A 22,088-nucleotide genomic window follows, 5' to 3' on the forward strand; every position below is an offset into this window, starting at 1 on the left:
GCCGGAACAATGAACCCCCTCCCTTTCATCGCCTGACTCCACTCTCTGCGCGTGGGTACGGGCGGGAAGCACGGTCACGTGGCGAAAGATAGGCGCACGGTTCAGGCTGGGCCGATGAGCCCGTACAGCCATAGCCTCCTCTATACGGAGAAAGCCTGGCGCATCGCGAGAAAAGACGGCCGCCGTAAATGGGAAAGGAGGGGCGGAGAAACGGGAGCGGAGAGAACCTTGCCTGCTAGCGCCACAAAAGAGCGAGCGGCCAAACGCAGAAACAATCTTTTTTTTTTTTTTCTATCTTTTCTTGTCGCTATCGCGGAGAGGAGAAACTCAACGTGCACCCTTTCCCGTTTCTCCCTGCGCCCTTTCGAATCGCCGCGCCCGTTTCTCCCGGAGTACGAAAACGACGGTGACGAAAACACAAAAACAAGCGTGGTTCGGGGAGCGGCCGCTCATGACCCAAGCGCTCGCTGTCTAGGTCTGCCCTTTCTGCTCTGCGCTACCATATTGGTCACCGTTCGGCGCGCTCCTCCTCTCCGTTTTCCTGCGGCCGCGCGCCCTATGGCTCCGTCGTCGATGTGCCAGGCTTTCTCCGTATAGAGGAGGCTATGGTACAGCTTACACTGCACCGTCAGCTTAGGGGTGAAACAAGTGTAGTCACGGAAGCCACGTCCTGGCCAAAAGCGGGATAAGTACCGTCAGATCGCCCAATGAGGTGTGTGTCCGACCAGGTACGACTTTTTCAAACTTTCAACTCCAAGTTTAACGAAGTTTTGACCGAAGTTCGAACACTATGCGCATACGCGTAAATTAAAAACCAGCTGGCACCGCCTAGCGAAGGAGGGGTGGAGCATTTTAACGAACTACCGTAAATTTAAAGATATAAATCCCGTTTCCTTTTTTCTTTTAACAAAATGTTTTGTTGGTGCACAATCATAAAAAAAAACGATGCAACTTACAAGCGGTTTTTTTTTTTTTTTTTTTTTGCTGCAGGTACGGGCGTTAATAGCCTAAAGTTGCCCCGGGTGTAATATTCATCGTTCTATTCATTTGCGAGAATAGTGACACTTGCTCCCGCTTGTGCATATATCAATCATGACAAACTTTCGGGGACATTGCGTGGCATAAAAAGTTTTCAACGAAATATAAAAATTCTAGCTGATTTGCGTTCAATGATACCCAGGCAATAGCAGTCCACGGAAACATCGCGATCTTTTGTGAAGAAAAGCAGAAATTTACGCTTTTGTAATGTTGCCCATAGAATCCAATGCAAATAACAACAACAACAAAAAATTTTAGAGCCGTGGAATAAAAACTACACACATTCAAACGTTTAATTAGTGCTCATTGATATTTAATGACCGTCACACTGAATATTCCCGGGCAACATTGCGATGTTCGTTGTCCTTCAGTTGAAATTCTAGTTTTAGCGCATGCGCCGAAGCGTTGTTGTTCAAGAAAGTTCGGGATGCACGGACACTTTCATAATCGCACGTGGTCTCCAAAGAGGACATAATTAAAAATACACAAATGAATGAACTGTAGTTGATCGAATGAAAAAGTCTACGAAGCTGCCGAAAGACAATATCTTTGGCGGAGACGGGGTCATAATACACTATGCGGGCTTATCAATGCAGTTTTGGCGCGTCTACCTCCCAAATATATGAGTGCGACTTATAACTAAAACCTTATATGTTCGCTTGCATATCGAGTAAACATTGGCTATTCTTTCTTTAAGGGTGTTTTTCCCAAACCTTCAATTATCTGTAGAAATCGAGCAACACTGTGTAACCAGTCGAACTTTTCTCCGCCTAACAAAATTAGCTTAGAAGGGCGGGAGGAATCGTATGCTTGTCTTTTTAGACCTAGGCAAGGTGGCGCCCGCTACCGCTCTTTAGAAAGGGTATGGCCATTAATATCCATCCATCCATACTGTCCTAGGAGCGGGTCTCCGACTGGTGTGGTTAGCGTCCTATTCCACCTATTCATCAAAAGTGGTCCCGAAGTGGCAACAAATGACGTCACAAAAGCCCGAGTGTCACGCTGTCGGATGTCGCGATCCTGGCGATTGGTCGTACAAATGCTGGCGAAAAGCACGAGCGAAAGCGAGCGTCGCTGTCGTCGCGGCGTCCCAACTCCCGGCTACCGAAGCTTCCGTGGACTGTCAAGCTGGAGAGCGACGTGCAGCGGAACAGGCGCCAGTCACATCCAGCACCGTTGCTGTGACGCCGCCAGGATCGCGGCCGGCGACAGCGTGACACTTGTACGACGTCATCGGGCGGAAATCGAGGGACCACTTTTTTGGACGCAGTAAACACATCGGTCGGGTGCGCAGAAACCAGAGTCGCGTGAGGTGAAGCGTGTGTGCATGCCTCGTTCCGACAACAGCGCCACCGACCCCAGTGGCATCGGAGAGTTGAGCAGCCGATGTGGACGTGCGTGCGTACCTCGTATGGGCGTGTCGGCCCTGGAGGCCTCTTTCCTCCAGCTGGGCACGAAGACGGAGATGTCCGTGTGGCCCCTGGCCCGGAACCAGTCCACGGCCAGCTGGATGCCCCGACACGAGAACAGCTCCTTGTTGCCGTGGCTGCGACACAGAGGGGGAACGGCGCCGTTGGGGAACGCGAGGGCACTACCAGCTGTGTCGACCCTTCCACAGAAAGCCACTGAGCGCCATTCGTCTCGTTTACGGCATTACAGTGGTCCTAAAAGTGTGCTCGCCGAGTCAAAGCAACTTATTGCTCGACTCAGGCACGTAGCCAGCATTGGGTTTCGGGGGGTCCCGCCCATAACAAAATGCTGTATGAGGGGGAAGGGGGAGAGGAGGACCCAGCAAAATGGAAGATTTCGGGGGGAGAGGGGGAGGGCGGGCCGGCCCCCCCCCCCCCCCCCCCCCCCCCTTTGGCTACGTGCCTGGCCTCGACTACGGTACCCCTTTGATGTCAATCGCTGCGAAACCTCCCGAGCCACACGCACTCCTGGAACTCGAACGCTATGACGCGTCCCGTGCAAGAAGTGTTCTTTAGCATGGGCACCTTACCGGCAAAAATACAGATAGCGCCAAAGGTAAGTGGAAGAAGTGAACGGGATAACTAGTAGTTGATGTTTATCAGTTACTATAGTGGTAATCGGTGTTGTGATTGATGATGCGCGAGAAAAACGTTTAAGCATGGCTCGATCATATCTGACTAACTCGAGACTCGCAAAATAAGTTGAGAATGAGCTGGGCTCATACTGTATGTGCGCGTGACGTCATCAGGTCGCGTGACTCTATGACGTTGAGGTCATATAAGGAATATAGCTTCTTAACTAAAGAGTCGCCGTATGGAAAACGCCAACACCCACATAAACAAACAAAGCGTGAGTAAAAAAAGCATAAGAAATAACGCAACACTGCTTCTACACATACAAAAATAAGTATTTAAAGGATTTAGCCCATCGTGTCCTCGACAGACGGAACAAATAAATTGATAGTGGAGACATTGAAATCTAGTGAGCCAAGGAGTTAACTATACTCCACCCCTAAACCGTCTGGTCAAGCTTCTCGGCTCATTTTTCAAGCTGTGTCCTTTCGATGACTCATTCATGTGCCTCTCGTACAAAACAGTGGTTCAGGTTCTAAAGGAGGTTCGATTTGGAGTTATTGAATCTTTGCCCTTTTGCACCACTAAGACGTCGTCTACGATCGCCAACCACTGCAAGTCAAACTTCGTACGCCACGGCACTCCAGAAGTTGTGGTATCGGATAATGAACCACAGTTCTCATCGTCCAACTTCTCCACATTTTTTTTTTCGAAAATACTGTTTTTAACACACTACCTTAGGCCCACATTATCCTCAAAGTAATAGACTCTGAGGACTCTGCCGTAAAAGTCATCGAGACATCGATGAAGAAAAGGCAAGACCCGTACTTGACCGTCTCGTACAGGTCAGCTCCAATGAAAAAGGAATACAGCCCCACCGAGCTGTTCATGGGTCGGCGCTTACGGACCAAGCTTCCTACTGTTCCAGAGAGGCTCGTTCCCCAAGTACTTAATGTGCACATTGTACTACGGAAGTTTGAAGAAGAGTACCCAGAAAGGCAGCAGAGAGCTTTGCATTTAATTGCATTCTAATAAGAGAGACTTCAATCGTCGGCATGGCACACGTGTCATGTCAAAACTTTTAAGTGGGGATGATGTCTGGATTACTAAAGAGGAAGGGAACTGTACAAAGCTCAGCAGACGAGCCCTACCTCGTAGACACCAGCAACGGTGTTGTGCGACGAAACCGGACTCATTAAGTTCCCTTTCCTGAGACTGTTAATGACGCAAAAGTTAATCCTGATAAAGATGCAGGCGGATCTGCGTGCAATGACAGTTCGCACTCACATACGCGAAGTGGCCGCTGCGTACCTCAGAAACTTTAGGTTTTGTCCTTGAGGGCAGATGGGTTGTAGACATCAGAAACGGGGCTGGTGTGCTCGCACCTCGCGCATAAGAACATTCTCCGGCCCATGGCTAAACGCAAGGAAAACTCGTCTTCGTATCAAGCTACCGTCTCGCAGTTCCATTATGCGGCACAATCGTACAAAAACGAATGAAAACGGCTCAAAGGCGCAACTTCCTTCGGCAAGCGAGCCGTGCACATCAAAAGCGGGAGTCCCACTTTTCGGTGTAATTGTGTTGTCTGTATGTGGACTTCAGACAGCTGGAAGTTAACTGCAACAAGCCTGTGGCGTTTTCGCAGTAGATGAAAAACCAAGCCATTGCAGTACCACTCCTAACTTAAAATCTGTGCGCCACAGCAATGATACACGACCGCACACAGTGCAGTTTCAGAACTTTCTATCTCGCCAATGCTTTGCGCCAGAGCCAACAAATCGAGCGTGGCTGGCGGGGCACTGAGAGCGCCGCGGGCGCCTCTTTTGTCAGCTCCGCGTTTCATCCTGATGCTTGTGCTAGAACTATATAGCCAGCCAGCCCTCGAAATGCTAGCGTCGTCTGTAGGTTTCGACCAAGAAATTTTTTTGGCTCGGCCTCAGAGCGCGAGCCCCGCGACTGACACGAAGCTTCTAGTGACGTTGGGTACGACGCCCATCCTCACCGAAAAGGACGGGGAGCGGGAATCGAACTCGGCCAGGAAGATATCCCTTTGAAAGGTCATTACAGTCCGTCCTTCGACGCACTGACTGAACGCTAACTAGGCCCAGCCGACTGCTAAAGCAGCCCTCGAGTCCGATCTACGTTCGACCTCACTGTGATGACGTGTGATGACGTGTGACACAGGCCTCGATTGCTCTAGGTGGCGTTGCTCGGGCGCACCGGACCTTAGCACCGGGCCGTGCAGCAAGGCCAGCGGGTCGGGAACTCGCGCAGGTCGTGCCAGTGCGAGCTTGCATCGCCGCTCGAAGCAAGCTCCAGGCGGCTCTCCGCAGAGAGGGAGCGTAGATCCGGGTAGCGCACGGCGGGAGGGAGGGGGACCCGGCGGGGTCACCACATCCTCTTGGGCATCCTGGTTCCCTCCGCCACCTGTCCTCCCTCCCCTCGGTCCGAGAAGAAGGAGTCGTTCTTCTTGCCGCCGCGAAGACCGGCCGCGGCAGATGTCCCGCTGTCCCGCCACAGACCGCCCGCCGGCCAGCCCCGGCACGGACGAGGGCGAGCGGCCGAACCGACTGGGGGTCCCCGGCTCTCTCTCGCAAAGCGTGAATTGCGGATTCGGAAGCTGGCGACGGCCTTTTTTTGCGTACCGCGGCCGGAGTGACGTTACCGCGGAGCCGCTAACAGAGCCCAACTTTCCACAACAAGCAGCAGATCCGAGTGTGTGTGCGTGCATGTGAAACACATTTCTTCGTCCCTGAGTTAGAGCGCCATCGTTCCCGCTCACGTGGTTTCTGCGTTGTGATTCTGCACGCCGCAGTAGCGGCGAAGCATTCGGCCGATAAGCAATGCCAAGTGTACGTAAACGAGCGACGTGCCATGAATTGACCTGTAAGTCCAAGGCATTCGGTTCCCCGAGTACACGGTGCCTGCGTACACCGACCTATTTGTAGAGAGTTCACAGACCACGAGAGCCACAAGTTCAGCCAAGAAAAGTATACCGTAGCTCGCGAGCAGCGGTTTGCGCACCCTCAAATATCATCTAAAAAAAAATTCGCAAAAAAATTTTTTTAGGACGTGGAGTGTTTTCAGCATGTCTTATTATCGCTTCACTCCACAGTAATAACGCAACACAGTAATAACATCATCCCAAAGGAAGAAGCGTGATCATTCATCTAAAAGAGAGGGTAATGCCTTTCCTCCTCTCATCCCTGCACGGCGCCCGCTCCGTAGGCTGGCCAGTACCCAACATCCGGTTGGCGTGCAAACACGCTTGGAAAATCGCCTCAAGGCGCTTATGTAGATCTGCAAGTTACTGTAAAATGTTATATCCGATAAAGAGACTAACCGGGCACAATTTTGCTGTCATCTGCCGCGCAAATAAAAAAGAAAACTGAATAAAACTTTGTAAACCGTGCGAATGGACCACCGAGAAGTGAACGCTGTTGCGGTAGCTTTTTACAAGATAGTGTTTGTACTCATCATTAAGGTTTTAGCAACTACGTGGACAAAGTCTAGAACTCTAGACTAAAGGGCAACTCCGCTCAATTCCGAAGATTTCGGGATAATGAGTGATTTCGAATTAAAAAGCCCTAGTAAAAGACACTACGTCGTTTGCTTCGCGAAAAATGGGATATATATATTTAAATCTAATTTTAAACACGAGCGGAAATCGAAACCGAAACTTCGGCTCTGTCCGGCAACATTGGCCTCGGGCCGCCAAGTACATGGCCATCACGTGGTACGAGATGTCACGTGATCCTCGGCCCGACGACGGGCGGGATGGGGGCGGGCCTGTGGCAAGGCGCGAGTGTCGTCTGCACCGCACTCTTCGCCACGTTTTGGTGTCTACGGCATTCGAGTTCGACGACGTCTGCACAACTGCGGCAGAAGTCTGCGACTCTGCGCACGTGGTGTCCATAGTGTGGACGAAACTCCGAGAGGAAATAATCACAAACGGTGAGACGACGACGGTGGTTGTGACGCGGAGGACGGAGGTAACGGCGGGACCACGGCGGGCGGTTGGTCTGCTCCCAAGAAGCGCGCTGCGCAGGCGCGTACGCCAATCACGTGGACACCGCTGAGCGCCGAGAAGCAACGTTGCTGACGTCATGCGCTACGCTCGATCGGAGAAGTAAAAACAAGCAAAAGGGGGCCATGATGATGACGTTTAGCTCAATGTTGGCTCCGCCCATGCCGTAACCTTGACTGCGCTGTTGGTTGCACCTGAATTCGCCCGCTCGAGTCAGCCGATTTCGGCAACTTGGCGAGTTGCAAAGTTTTCCGGACTGTTTAAGAAACATTTAGACAGAACTGCGTCGTAATATTTGACGTGTGGTCTTCCCAGGCGATACTGAAGAGGAGTGCATTGTTTTTTCAAAACCAAAAATGAAGCGGAGTTGCCCTTTAAGAAGAAGAAAAAAGTGCTAAAAACATACTGCGCAATTATTATTATTATTATTAACTTTACGATTAACAATTTTGCGCATTTTTCATAGCCTGCCAGCCTTGGATATTAAGACCTTATGGAGTTTACATTATCGCGTATGTGTGTACAGGTCTATTTCTAACAAAAATGTCTTTGTGTGATGTTTACGCGTAGGTGCACCCGAAAACATAACGACGCGGCTGCGCCGGCAGCGAGGCTTCATTGGCTAAAAAAAATATATATATATATATTACTGAAATGCCTAAGGATAACCGCTCAGTGTTTTAATGTTTCTGACCCCGGAGTTAGAAAACAATTACGTTTGCATGGCGTTTGGCAAAAGACCAAGAAAGGTTTTTTCGAACTCAGAACTGCACAATCAGAATTCTATCTTCTGCTGACGTAATAGACGCAGCGGTTAAGGCTCGTACTACCGCCAGTTAACGCCACTGCTATTGAAGTAACGGCAAGAAGGTACGCTAGTTGATCGTTTACTAAAATGAGACAACAGAGCATGCTCCTAGAGTCGTCACATAAATGTTCTAGAGACGCCAACCACTTCGAAGCGGAAGCACCGAGCGAGCGTTAGATGTTCGGTACAGACCACGCGTACTGCCCAAAAAGTGGACGAATGGCCGGCTTTTTACCCCGTCAGTAAAAATGACCGGATGTAACAAAATGGTAAAATTTGATGCCCAGCAATACTTCATTTTTTTTTTCCCAAAGTGAAATACGCAAAAAAGAATGCGCTACATGCCAGGAACTTTAAAACGATTAAGAAGTAACCTAAGCTCGTTCATTTTTACTTTCTTCCCCCCTCAGTCTTGGGTCTCCGTGATACGCACTCTACGCCATCTATCAACTTATGCAGCCCTGTCAAAGGCACGGGTACAAGAGCATAACAGCTGCTCGTACGGACTAGCTTTGTCCCGGCCGCGTATGTATAGTCTCGAGTGTGTAGGCTAGTGGCGCAACCTACCGCCCGTTATAAAGGCTATACAGCTGTTAGAATCCATCCACTCGTCCAACCACCAAAATCCCCCCCACCCCAAAAAAAAGAAAGAAGAAGGGCGTGGCCCACTATCTTTACGCTCCTGTGATTGGTAGTTCATTGGCTGCGGAGTAAAAGATGCTCGGGACTCCTCAGCGGGCCCTGAGTTGCTCTATCTGTCGGGGAGTCAGTGACAAAATAAGAAAGGCTAAGAGGTCGTTGTCCCGCCTCCAGCACGAGTTTCCCGCCGTCGACAACGCTTCGGTGCCTCGTGTGCCTCGCGTCTCGATAAGCACTAAGCGCGCGCTGGAGGCCGGGCGTCCGAAAGGTATGTCGTTCTCCTTCTGTCACCGACTCAGGAGCGCGACAGCAGAGTTTTGAAAGATGGCTTTTTTTCGTAACTATAGTAAGTTACAGGTCGAGAAGGTAGCGGCAAGTGCCCCTCAAAGGTATTCATATATCCCTCCGCCACCTCCGCATCCAATAGTGTCCCATCGTTTCCGTGACGTCGCGGCCAATGCTTGCCTTCCTGTAAATATTTGCCTTATATTTCGATTTTGACTTCGCGTTGTGGAAGCCACCAGAAGGAGATTAGAGTTTTTCACCTCCGATAGAAACAAGTACGACTTTCGGGGGTTAGGTTCCCCCTCCGACGGACAAAAAGGCTACTTTCAGGGGCTCGGTTCCCTCTCCGATGAATACAAAATTCGCTTTCTTAAAAAGTCGGGGTCGGAAACAAGTTGGCACCAGGGGCTTTTGACTGCGGAGGGATTTGAAGCGGGCGCATCACGCTTGTGGGAGTAGCTTCTCTTATCATCTTGACTTGTAACCGACTAGAGTTTGAATTTAGCTACTTTGGAAATTCTAGCTCCCAATCTAGCTACTTTTGAAATTTTTAATTCCAAACTTAGCCACTCCCCTCTCCGCTCCCTATGGTTACTGACCATGAAGAGTGGGTGGGTAAGCGGCAAAATGCCAAGTCCGCCTCAGATGACCGACTATACTTTCCATAAAGGCATATGAGGGCGCGTTTATTGCTGTGTCTGTGTGTGTGTTACGCACGCGCCGCAATTACGAGCAAGCACTGGCTGGACTGTGATTTTCGTGAACAGCGGAAACGTGCATAGCGTCCGCCGGCCTGCCGGCTCCGCCGTGAACGAGGCGTGCTTACCTCATGGCGACGTTGCTTCCGTCGATGACGATGGGCCTGAGCGCGTCCTCCTGCTGCGCCGCCCTGGCTCCCCTGTCCGGGGCCGCCTCCGAGGGCGCCGAAAGCGGCTCCCGGGAGCCCAGCCGCACGAGCTCGGCCAGCAGCTCGTTCTGGCCCGGCTGGGGCCCCAGGCGACGGAGCGCCTGCTGGACCTGCGCGAACGAAACATCTTCCAGCTATGGCCACACTGGTTGCACGCTCGCTGAAGGTAATCGACGTAGCCCGTGCAGGACCCCTGCTAGGCCGGGGTTTGTAGCGTGCACTGCGAAGTCACACGACCACGCGCCGGCACGGTGCTCGACCAGATTGAAACGGCCGGGGGCGGGGATTGAACCCAGGGTCTCCTGGGTTCTGTAGCGCGTACTGGAGACCTTGTTACTAACTGTGTACGTGTGATCGAGAACCATAAACATTAACATCATCGATGTCTTCCTTTTGCACACGCAGGTCTTGCGAACAATCGCTTCTAACAAATACTCTCCAACGCGTCAAGGAATCCCGAGCGTTTACCTTCCCGGAAAGCACTTGGGAAAGCCAATCGCTGCTATCTGAGGAGGCAGCTCGGCGAATTACGGGACGGCTGTCTCCGCTGCCACGACGGGTAGTTGGCAGTAGCCACCTCTCCCAATTGTAAGTAGAAGACCCCGAGGCTGCGCCCGTCCAGCCGTTCAGACAACGCAAAAGCTGTCGGCACCAAGGCCATTGAATTTTCGCGTGGTGAGACGCATTTCCCAGCCGCTCACCTGCGCCTCCGTGTAGCCCAGCTTGACGGCGAACTCGAGCTTGCTTGCGTAGTGTGGCCCCGCCGAGCTGACGTACTCTGCGAACTCTGCGCCCAGGGTCTCGGAGACGGTGCGCGACACGTCCTCGTGCTGCCTGCCGCCCCCCGAGGAGGCCTCGGGAGGCGCGTTCTCGGTGTCCGAGTCGTAGCTCGAGTCCTCGGACTCGAGGGTCCGTCTCCGCCGCACGGGGTCCGGCCGGTCCCCGCCGCCCGCCAGGGACGTGGAGCCGCACCGCTGCAGCTGCAGGGACGACGCATCGGCCGGCAGGGCTTCGCAGGCGCCGGCCAGCAGCTCCTGAAAGGGCACAAGAGGCGCCGTCAGAACTCGAGAAGCCCCGACCCACTCATCCCGAGAGAACGCCCACCACAATTCCATTTGTGCTTCTTCGAAAAGAGAAACACCTTGATCCTACGTACCAAGTCGGAATTAAGCAGAATGCGGATGGAGGGCGATACACGATATTTTCCGCTGCATTTTGTGGACGCTCTTCGGGCACGTGACGTCATCAGCGTGACAAGATGTCACGTGATACTGCATCACGTGACATCAAACAACACCAGGAAGCAGCAGTGTCGTCACATGACTCCGTAACGTCACGCAACGTGACACCACAGCGTACGACAGACATCACGTAATCTATAGTCGCACACACAGCGTGATCGCCGTACGCCCGTGCTAGTATCACGTTTTCGTCACAACTTGCAGCGACGCTCTATTCTTTGCAAGTGGCTCGTAAGAGCGCTAAAATCGTTTGTTGTTCTCGGCGTGACTCAGGGCGGATCCCAGTCAATTCCAGAACTGTCCCACCGCAAACCACCGAAACCTGCTCCTAATGCGGTCCCGCGACTTTACAGACGCACGCGATTACAGGGGGACAACCCCATCCGGAGCACCGATTCCCTTCCTCCACCACGAACGGCGCCACCGATTTCTGCTTCATCGATTTCTGGGCCAAGGATTCGTCCATGCGGATCGTAACTTGGCGTCAGTAAAACTCCGTTACGCGCGTCAGCCGCAGAACCAGACCTTGAAAGTGACCCCTGTCTCTTAAAGAAAAAAAAAGAAAGAAGAGGAAAAGAAAAGAAAAGAACTAATTCCCAGTGAAAACCCGCGAGTGGTAAGTAGAAAGAAAACAAGTCTTGTCGAGGCGGAGGTCTTCCGCGGACCGTGCAGGCCAGCTGCCTTGGGGTGCATTCACACTGCAGCGAGAGGCGGAACCGCAAAGAGCACGTTTTCCTCATCAAAAGCGCGCGGATGCGAACAGGATCTTGTGTACCAGCCGCCACCGCTTTGCGGATGCGCTCCAACTGCCAACGTGAAAGCAATGCGAATTCCTCGATCCCCGCAGAGACGAGAATGCCGTGCAGTGCTTGCGCTGCACCCAACAAGATTCCCATAGACTATATATCAGAATTTCTAATTGAAATCACCAACGCTTCGTCACGAAATGAAAGAAAAACCTCATAATTCCAATGTCTTGCTTTTTTTTAACTGATTTTTTCGACACCGAAGGAAAGACGCGAGTGCTGTGCCCGTTAAACGTAAATTGAGTGACAAAATAGCTTTAGTCGTTGCAGTCTGTCAAAACCTAGCGCGCGTTTTGAGATTCGTCACCATCCTGCAAATATAACGAAATACAGTTACCGTTACCCGTTACTTTCTGGACCAAACGAGCGTTACTTTAGCACTAGTTTTGAGTTACACTGGATTATATTATTATGGTTTAGAAGCGACAAGTTTCGGACACCGACTCTGACGACAACTAAGCTCTTACGGAGCACCGCTATAACGTTTTGTATCCTTTCGCCACCGAGTTTGTAGAATGCAGCGAGAGTCCCGCTGGCTCGTTGGCTCTCTAAAGGGACCGAAAATGTTACTAATGTTAATCAACACTAACGAGTTACGTAATTTGATAGGCAATAACGTAAAACAGAAACGAAATTTTACTTTTCTCGTTAGTAGCTTCAGGGTATACGTGACTACGTTACTGAAAAGAAAAACTAACGCGTTACAAGGGACGTCTTCACTTGTAACGCGTTACTTCCACCAACATTGATTCTAGTCGCTGACAGCGTACGGAAGGCAGGAGCGTGGATTGTTATTTAACGTCTTGAAGCAACCCGACTCTGATGATCAGAACGTCTCAAATTTGAGACGTTCTCCTCTTCTCTTCGCTTGGTGTCAACTTTCGTATTTCCCCAGTCTCGGGTTGCTTCGAAATGTTCCGTACACACCAGCTCACTCGCGCCCTTACGTTCTCTTGGCTCATTGTGTTTCGTGCTTCTTGCTTCGTGATTCCTTTTTTTTCGGCGTTCTTGTCGGATAATGCCGTAAACTCCCCGACTGAGGCGCGACAACAAGCTGGGTGCTCCGAACTGGCCACGTTGAAAGTCGCGGGTGTTAGGGTTCGAGTTAGTAGTCTGGATGAATGGTTATAGTTTGTAAGTAGGAATTCAATTTCTTCATTCACGCTAACAAAAAACAAAACATTCGAATATTGAAAAAAAAAAATCAATGGCAAGCAGAATTTTCGCCGTATTTGTATGAGGTAGAGAGGGATATTAAACGATGGTTTTGGAGAGATTGGCGTTGGAGATACATCGGACAATTATATTTGTATAAAAATTGGGAAAATGTGCATTTATAAGATTCGGCGAAAGTCCGTCTCATAACTTTAGGAATAATAACTGTGGTCCTGTTCGCGAAACCGAAACGATGGATCCTGTTCACGACAGAACCCTATTCCCCAGACGGATTGTTTAGACGAATCAAAAAAATTCCAGACGTAGCTTACGCCACCTGCGAGCAGATAATGTCCGCGTCACGTGATCGCTCTTGGACTGCGCCACAGTGTCGTTAGTTTCTCGCAGCGTATCAACGACGTACCGGAGTCCCAGTGAAAACGACCACGAAAGACGACCAGCGAAGCGAGAGCGAATGCACCTTGACTGATTTGGCTCGCGCTCGCGTCACTTTCCGCGAAAGCGTATCTTACTAAACGTACGAAAGCCAGTATAGACCTTTCCAGAAAAGGGCTGCTGGCCGGTTTCATTTTCAGTGTTCGTGCGTATCGCGCGTGATTTGCTCGATTTCCGAAGCGACGCACACGCGCGTGCTGAGCTGTGGAGATCGCACGCTGAGCTGTGGATTTGTAAACATTGGAAAGGTCTATACTGGTTCGCTTGTACAGGGTGTCACAAAAGAAAATTTACAGGGTTTTTATTTCCGCAAAAATAAACTAGGCATCGCCGAACGCTCATTCTCTGCCCAAAGATAGCGCTAGAGGTCACAACCATATGCCAAAGTTTCAGTCCGATCTGATAATTTAATCAAAAGTTATAAGTGATTTTCTGAAAATTTCAATGGGAAAATGGCGGCCGACCGAGTTTTCAAACACATGGGGCCCTATGGCGCCAGAAACCGAAAACGGGCAAAAATGGGCTCCATTTTCCCATTGCAATTTTCAGAAAATCACTAATAACTTTTGATTAAGTTATCGGATCGGGCTGAAACTTTGGCATCTGGTTGTGACCTCTAGCTCTACCTTTGGGCGGAGAATCAGCGTTCGGCGATGCTTAGTTTATTTTTGCGGTGAAAAAGACCGTGTAAATTTTCTTTTGTGACACCCTGTACAGAACGATCGTCACCGCCCCGACTATGCGTTCCTTTAATAGGCGCCGCGATTTTACGTCGCAACACCGTCTTCTAGATGGTTATTGTCGTTTTACGCGCAATTGTTCCGACTGCTCGGCTGGTCCGATCGGTTCCGCGATATGAGGCCTCTCACAAACGAACAGTTTCGCCGCTTCCGCGAGATGTCCGCGAAGCCGGTCGAGCTGGCGTCGTTCCCATCGCCACCAGCAGCGAGGCTCGTAAAATGCACGCGGGAAGCGTAAAACAAGCGACGGAGAGGCGGCTCCTCCCGCCGAGAGGTACGCGCGTCCCTCTGCATTCGAAACATGCGACACGCATCCACCCGAGGGTCCGCCCTAGAAAACTCTTCAAGGCCGTGCCAGATGGTACACTTGCACCGAAAAAAAGAAGAAAAAAAAAACACCTATTACGTGTAAAGGGGTGTCCAAACAGGACACTACAAAACGCACGATTCCGACAAATCGTGAAAATTGAAGCGGACGCGCCCGCTTCGCGCCCGCTTCAATTTTCACGATTTGTCGGAGTCGTGCGTTTTGTAGTGCCCTGTTTGGACACCCCTTTATAGGGCGCTGGGAGAGACACTACAACGATATGTGTTGGATTAGGAGACCGCAAGTTCTTCGGAGTTTGCGCGTGGCGCGTGCATTGCTTGCTTTTCGAAGCGACGAACACGTGCGTGCAAGAACAAGCGTCGAATTGGGGGGTTCTACCTAGCAAACCAACAAAGGCCATCTGGCACGCCTTAGCGGAGGACCGACGATTCATTCCCACGGGGATTTTTCGACGTTCAATATATATAATATACAAGAAAACATTTTTGTAAGGGTGCAGGCGAGCTGCTGGAAGTTAACCATAGTTTTGTTTAACCCGAGACTGGGGTATTTCGGAAAAGGGACGAGAAGAAAAGAGGCCACAAGGAGGCGACGTCTCAAACGGTATACGCATGACAAAAAAATTTGAAGTGCCGTAAAAATTCGCCGAAAAATGCCTTATTACAAAAGACTTGCTCAAAAAGCCAAGTTTTCCCTTTTGTTTGTTTTTAAGTATATGATCAGATCAAATAAATTTGAATATTGCTGGTAGTAAAGTTTGCGTGCATTGGGCATAAGACATTTGATAACGTAGACAATTGTTGTTGTTGTTGTTTTTTTATTCCAGGTGCCTTCAAAGTTGCGTCAACGAGCAATTGGGGAAGTCCTGTTTTCAACCTAACCTTAGGTGCGATTTTATCTCACGAAAACAAAAAGGTTCCTTGCAAAAGTAAGGATTTTACCGTCGTCTGGGCACTTTTCTCTACCTCGTAAAACTTTTTGATTGAAAACAAAAAAATGAGTCGTGACACCACTATGACCGTCCTTATCTGAACACACTCTCCAACAAAACGGGGTAAAAACTATAGTGATGGGCGGACCTTTTGCCGAATCGAAAATTCAGCGCCGAATCTTGGGATTCCCGAATATTTTCCTAACTTTTCTAAAGATTCGGCAAAAATGCACTGTTGCCAGACCTAAAAGTTGATATATCTTTATTTTTCGTAAAAAGAACGTTTTTTATGCATATTCACGCAGTTATTACTAAATAAGGTGATGTTTTATTGATATTTTATAATATTGTTGTATTAGTGTCATTTTTGTGTGTTTACTGGTAATTTTAAAGTGACTTTTACAGAAATTGTGTGACAACGGGTTGGATTGTAGCGGACGCAGTCACGATAATCGAGTTTGGGTTTTGAGGCCTCATCAGAGCAAGCCTGCAAGTGTGTACAGTTGAAAAAAAGGCGGTAACACCGTGTTCTATACTTCCCCTCCGAGTAAACATTTCGTGCGCGAAAAGGAACGCAACGGCTGTTCATCCTTCACCAGAAGGGATAACAATCTTATTGTAAATATGCATATTTTTTTTAAATTTGAGTCACTTCAGCTTTGCATGGAAGTATGCGTCCCATATTCGCAACGTCTCGTTTTTAACTTTTAAAATGACGGTTTCTGATGTTAGGTCACACTTTACGTTTTGGAAGATGGGAAGAGTTAGAAAATGTCGGATCTGCAACGTCGAGCACGATAGTTTGGTGTTTCGTTTTATGTGGATAGATGAAAACAGCGAAATAACGCTAATTGAAAAGCAATATTATTTTGTTTTGGCACAAACTACTTGTGAGTCGAAAACAGGATTGCATAATGGCGAGGAGTGCTTTAAAGTATTAGTCAGGTAATGTTGCACCAACCTCGTTTCATCACTGGAAAGATAAAATGAAAATCACGTTCTCCCAAACGTACAGCATCATTTTTTTTTATTTTTTTTTTTTTTTTTCATTTGCGGAGTAGACTGCGTTAATTCCTGGCCGATTGTCTGTTTTTGAGGCAGAAACTATCGATGAAAACCACACTCACGAAGGGTGACAAGCACACAGTTACCATGTGCTCCGCACCTCGACGTAACCGCTGGTAGTACAACAGTGCACCATGGTAACCGCACGACCGCACGGAGTCCATTTGCAATCCATGCCCCCGTCGCGTTTTCGCGCGTGCGCAGACGTTTGCCGAAATTTGCCGAATCTTTGCCGAACTTTCCTTCAAAAGTTCAGGAAGTGCCGAATTTTTCCGAATCTGAAGTCCGGCAGATGCGGTCCACCACTATACTCCGTTTCACCTTGTGTTGGACCGCAGGAAAGGCTACAAGCACGAGCTCCTTGCTCTATGGCACACCTCGGCGACACAAGCTCTCGTGCACCAAGGGCAGCTGCCAACGCTATGAGATCGCGCTTCTAGCCTTCGCTGCGGTACAACATAGGGTGAAACGGAGTATAGAAAAAAACGATTTTGTTGGAGCCGAGGCAGCTGTTGCCATAGAGACCCGTACGTCGCAAACCGTTGCAGTTGCACTCGATCGGCCTGGACGCAAGTGTGTGAATCGCCCTTGAGTCCGACGAAGTGCGAGGGTTGCTATGGCAACAACTGCGCCGGCTCCAACAAAACGGGGCGGTTTCGTTGGAGCCAACGCAGCTGTTGCCATAGCAACCGTCGCACTCGATCGGACTCAACGCGAGTGTGTGAATCGCCCTTTAAGCCGCTTACAACCGCCGCGTTGCCATAGCAATCCGTAAAAAGTTTAGCATCGCAAGCCTTTGGGGTCGCACTCGAAGGTCCGTGCCCATTTGGCCGAAGCTGGGCCAACGCTGTGCGGCAGATCCGGAACCCGGAGGAGAGGACGGCCCGCACGCCCCTCGGACAGGTGCGTGTCCGACGAGCAGCGCGCGCGGGCGAGCCAGTGTCGCGGCGAGGAAAAGTGATTTCCCGGGGCTCCTGCTAACCCAACAACCTTCGGCGAGAGAAACGATGCGGGATCCGGTTCGTCGACCGTAAGCTACCCGCCCCTCTCTGTCCCAGCGCGCACCGCCGCCGGCCGGCAGCATCTCGGCCATCGCGGCAGAAGGCCGTCCTAATCGAGTCCAACCGCCGTGCACCTCGCCAACCCATTGTCCGGGTGGCAGGAATCCGCGAGCGCGCCTTTCTGCTCATCAACTTTTTCTCTTCTGCTGCGTTGTGAAGGTTAGGGTAGCTTCCGCAGCGCGTCCGAATGCAAGCGGAAGCAACGTGCACGTGCTCTCGCAGCAGTGCGGGGCTACAGCGCTGTGGAAGCTACGCTGGCTTCGACAACGTCGCGCACGACGGGTGACGCCGATGGCCATGGTCGAGTAGGCTGCTGCCGCGTGCGAGCTTATGATGAGCTTCCACAATATACACATCCGCAACGTGTATTTCACGAGACCAAGACTATAAGTGTCCTTAGAAGATAAGTGGGGACTGTTTCTGAGCATGCGCGGTGAATGCCGCGCTCAAATAAGGCGCCCAGTGAATTCCATTGCTCATGAATCGCTCAACGTGCGATCTCCACGGCCCAGCGTTCGTCCAAAGCACTACAAAGCACCAGCCACGCGCGCCACACTTGCAAGGATGGCACAACGAACACGAGTACAACTAAACTATTTCCCTGGTTCCACGGTGTTTGTGTGGGTGGCCTGGCAGTCCCAGGCACAGTCTGTGCATGGCTCGGGCCACTCGTCCGGACAGACTGAGTGTGGCAAATGTCTCGAGCCGCGGTTACACCGCGTATGCCCGAGTGCCACTATAGAGCGACAAACAGAAACAACCGACACCAACGAGCTAAAAACACGCGCAGCATGCACGCGAACGTGGATTTGGCAGGCTCGCAGTTACATCGTGCTTACTTCTCGAGCACCGAGAGACTCCTAGCCTGTCAAAGGTATGCCTTCGCGTGCACGTGCTTCGGGCTCGGCCGCCGAGAGTGAAAAGGCAGAGCGGCAGACAACGGAGTCATGTAACGGGTGCCCCGCTGCGGCGAGACGCCGAAACACGCTTCTCCCGAGCGTGGCCTCCGAGATCCCGAAGCGCATGAAGCCTTCGCGCTCGCGCTTCGGGATCTCGGAGATCCCGAGCGAAGGAATGTCCGCTCGTGCTCCTCGCGTTCTTTGCGCGCCCTCGCCGCTGCAAGAGCTGTGCGCTCACTACCAGCTTCCCCGAGAAATGCTCTGCTACCAGATCCTCGCGCTCCAAATCTGCGACCGGGCACTCTATGGCTCCGTCGTCGAACTGCCAGGCTTTGTGAGAGTATAGAGGAGGCTATGGTACGACACGTGCCATATGCCATTGCTCAGATGATAGCAGTGATCAAAGTGGCCAGAGTGAATTCCGGAAAGGGTCTATTGCGGCGCAGGAGCGCAACCCCACCACCCTATAGGGGGAATTCCCTGGACGCCATATTTGAGGGCGATGTTTAGAGCGCATGCTCAGAACCAGCTCACATTACTAGGCTGCTGAGACCGGTAATCTCGATGGTGCGGAATTCATGTGACAAGATAACTGGGAAGCTCGCCTCCAGCACGAGCTCAGCAGTCGCGCACACAGCTATGGTCGCCAGTGAATACGCCCTACACTAGCGATGCGCCGGTGTCGACACCTGTCGCGACCTACACCAGCCACTCGAGCCGCTCAGGTCCCCACTCTACCGCGGATTCTAGTACACTGTAATTCTGTCATCACGCCTGCAGCAGACACCGTATCTAGTGCGATGTATGGACAACTGCGGCCCTAGGACATTTACTTGGTCGGCAGTCTCAATACTCTCTCCGGAGACGTCACAACCCTCAGCTGCGGACTCCGACGGAATGACGAAGGTTACCGAGAATGCTTTTGACTGGTAATGAAAGCTCGCCTATGTGTACCAAGAAGTACAGGTGACGAACTATGGGCACATCGACAATCTATAGCCCCATGTTGAAGCACACACACAAAAAAGCTCCGAATTGCGAGCAAGGAATCCAATTTTCGTGTACGGCTCGTCGAAATATTAGGCGCACGGAGTAAACGAGCAATCTGCGTTACGTTCTTATGTCCAACTCTTTTTGCTCGGGTTCCGCCCATTGAAAAGCAAGGCGAGAGAGAGCCCAAGCATGCCTCGGGGGCCCTGGTCTAGACGGCGGGAGGAAGCGAGACCAAGGGACCTGGACATCGCCGCCTGCTGTGATTGGTCAGCGAACCGCACTCGGTTACCTCTAAAAAGCCTAAAACATCGTTCGTTGATCAGGTCGCCGAACCGCGGCCAACAGTTGGTCAGACTCAAGAAGACGCGTCACAAATGCAAAGTAAATACACGTGTTCCCCCCCCCCCCCTTTTTTTTATAACTTGCGCACGCGCCCTATTTCACGCGCACGTGCCAGGGTGCAACGGCTTCGCAAACACCCCCTGCAAACCAAAAAAAGAAAAAAAAAAAAAAAACGAAAAAAAAACCGGTGGAGGAAGGCTTTGCGGTGCGAGCAACAACCAAGCCCCCGAACCCGCGGCAAACCAGAAACGGTCCCAGTCTACCCAAAACAAAACAAAAAAAAAAAAGAAGAAGAAGAAGAACGAAAAGTACAGAAAACAAAGTAAAAAAAAAATCGCACACACACACACACATACACACACAAACAAACAAACAGAAAAAAAGCGAGCGGATGGTAGCGAAGAGTGAGGCAGGTACCGCCCACGCGGAGGTGGGTGGGGGGGGGGGGGGGGGGGGGGGGTTGCAGCAACAGATCGGTGATAGCGGTGGATCGCGCGAGCAGCTCGCTGCAGTCCGGCGGCGAGTCAGAAGGCCCACCTGCCAGCGCCGGTGCGTGTGTGGGTGTGCGGAGGAGGAGGCGATCAGAAAAGGCTCGCGCCAGATCGTTTTCTCCCAGCCTTCGCGCGAAAGAAAACAAAACGAAGAGCCCCAAGAGGAGGGTGCGGCGGCGATGGCCGAGGAAGCTCCGTGGCGGCGGCCACCACCGGCGAAGGCCAAAGGCACGCCGGGCGTTGGCACTGCTCTTGGCGCGCTGGCCGGGGCAGCAACGCCGCCTCGCCGGGTGTACTTTGGGGGCCGTGCATGCCTCGTTTCCCGGCGGGGAGTGTTCGGGGCCGCCGTGCGGTGTAATGACCAGCCAGCCGCTGCCGCACCTCGACGGGGATCTCGTACGCGTGCCCGGCGACGATCGTTAGCTCGGAGGAAACCATCGCCGAACCATCGCCGAATCATCGAAAGCCGGGCGCCTCGAGCCGGGCCGACACGTGCGCGCGGAGCTGCGACACTGACGCCAATCGGATGTAGTCGGGAGAGACATTCTCGAGTTACGAGAAAGGCCCTACGACGGGCCCTCGATCCCCACTCCCGTTCGCCGAGAGGCTGACAGGACGCTGGAAGCTATACACCAACTCATGTTTACAAACAAACCGGAGCGCCCCTAGCGGACGTCACCGGCGCCGCGCATGCGCCGTGGATGGTGGGCAAGAAGCCCGCCGTCGCCCATAAACAAACCATTGAATTGCGTTGTTGTCGGCGTCGGTGGGAGTCCCCGTGCTCTTTTTCGCGTTGGAATTGTTGATTCTACGTCCTCCTAACAATGTCTGACTACTTGAGCGGCTTCAGCAAAACTATCGAGGCAAAACTTTGCGTGGATAATGTGACGTGCGGCGATTCATTTCACGTGGACGCCGCAGAATGGGCGCTAAAGCCTGACTCCCACGTCGAGATTCTGCTCGCTATTTTCAGTCGCGACGTCGCTCGGACTGCAAAAGCGTGGACCGTAGCTGAGATGGTGGACATCAATACTGAAAACCTTAAGTAGAATCGGGCCATACAAGTCGGTGATGGCCACTGGTAAAAATGATCAACAACTTCTTGTATCTGTTTACACTTAAGGCCCGTTCACACTCTTGCGACTGCTTGCGACCTCTTAAACCTGGGTTCCTTAAAACTTCTTAAACCAGAGAACACACTGGCGCCATCTATTGGGAAGCAGTGTAAACTCGGCGGTCCGGCATATTTTTTTTTTTATTTCTCGCGCAATATCCTTTTTTTTTTGGCTCGAAAAACTTTTGTCAATGTTATAAACGAGCCTTTCTATGGGTCAAAGTCAAAAGTCAAATTGGACGTTTAGTGTTTATACAGTGTAAGGTTGGTCTGCCAGTAGGGGCGACATTGGTTTACACTGTAGATGAGCAATTTTGCCAGTGCAGTACAACTGCTAACCTGGGGTCTTTAACGTGCTCACGCAGTAGTGATACACGACCGCACGCCGGTACGATGCTCATCCAGATCGAAACGGGCAGGGGTGGGGCTCGAACCCAGGATCCCTGGGTTCTGCAGCGCGAGCTTTCGCTCCACGCGCGTCGAGCTGGGTGCGCGCTTCAGCCCACTCGGCCACCGATCCCCCCTCCTTTCTATGGGTATTACGCACATTTGACCTCGGAAATCCCGCAAAACCTTCGCTTTTGGGAAATGCAGCTCTAGGGTCACCGCATAGATGGCGCCACAATGTCAGTGTGTTCCCTCATTCTAGAAACATTTAAGAAGTTGTAAGAGATCTCGTCTCTCTCAGTCGTACTCGGTCGCAAGTGTGTGAACGGGCCT

General features: G+C 51.4%; 1 protein-coding gene across 1 annotated transcript in view; it reads right to left on the bottom strand.

Moving 5' to 3' along the window:
* LOC8039758 (ribonuclease ZC3H12A) overlaps positions 1 to 22,088 on the bottom strand; it is a 91,140-nt gene that overhangs the window by 17,418 nt on the left and 51,634 nt on the right. The window contains exons 2-4 of the mRNA XM_029972007.2: positions 10,448 to 10,780; positions 9,666 to 9,856; positions 2,445 to 2,584 (exon numbers count right to left, since the gene is read on the bottom strand). Of these exons, the coding sequence (XP_029827867.2) occupies positions 2,445 to 2,584; positions 9,666 to 9,856; positions 10,448 to 10,780 (664 nt within the window). The remainder of the gene's footprint in view (positions 1 to 2,444; positions 2,585 to 9,665; positions 9,857 to 10,447; positions 10,781 to 22,088) is intronic.

Source organism: Ixodes scapularis, unplaced genomic scaffold (assembly GCF_016920785.2).
Source record: "Ixodes scapularis isolate PalLabHiFi unplaced genomic scaffold, ASM1692078v2 PGA_scaffold2__306_contigs__length_199485367, whole genome shotgun sequence".
NCBI classification, from domain to species: Eukaryota; Metazoa; Arthropoda; class Arachnida; order Ixodida; family Ixodidae; genus Ixodes; species Ixodes scapularis.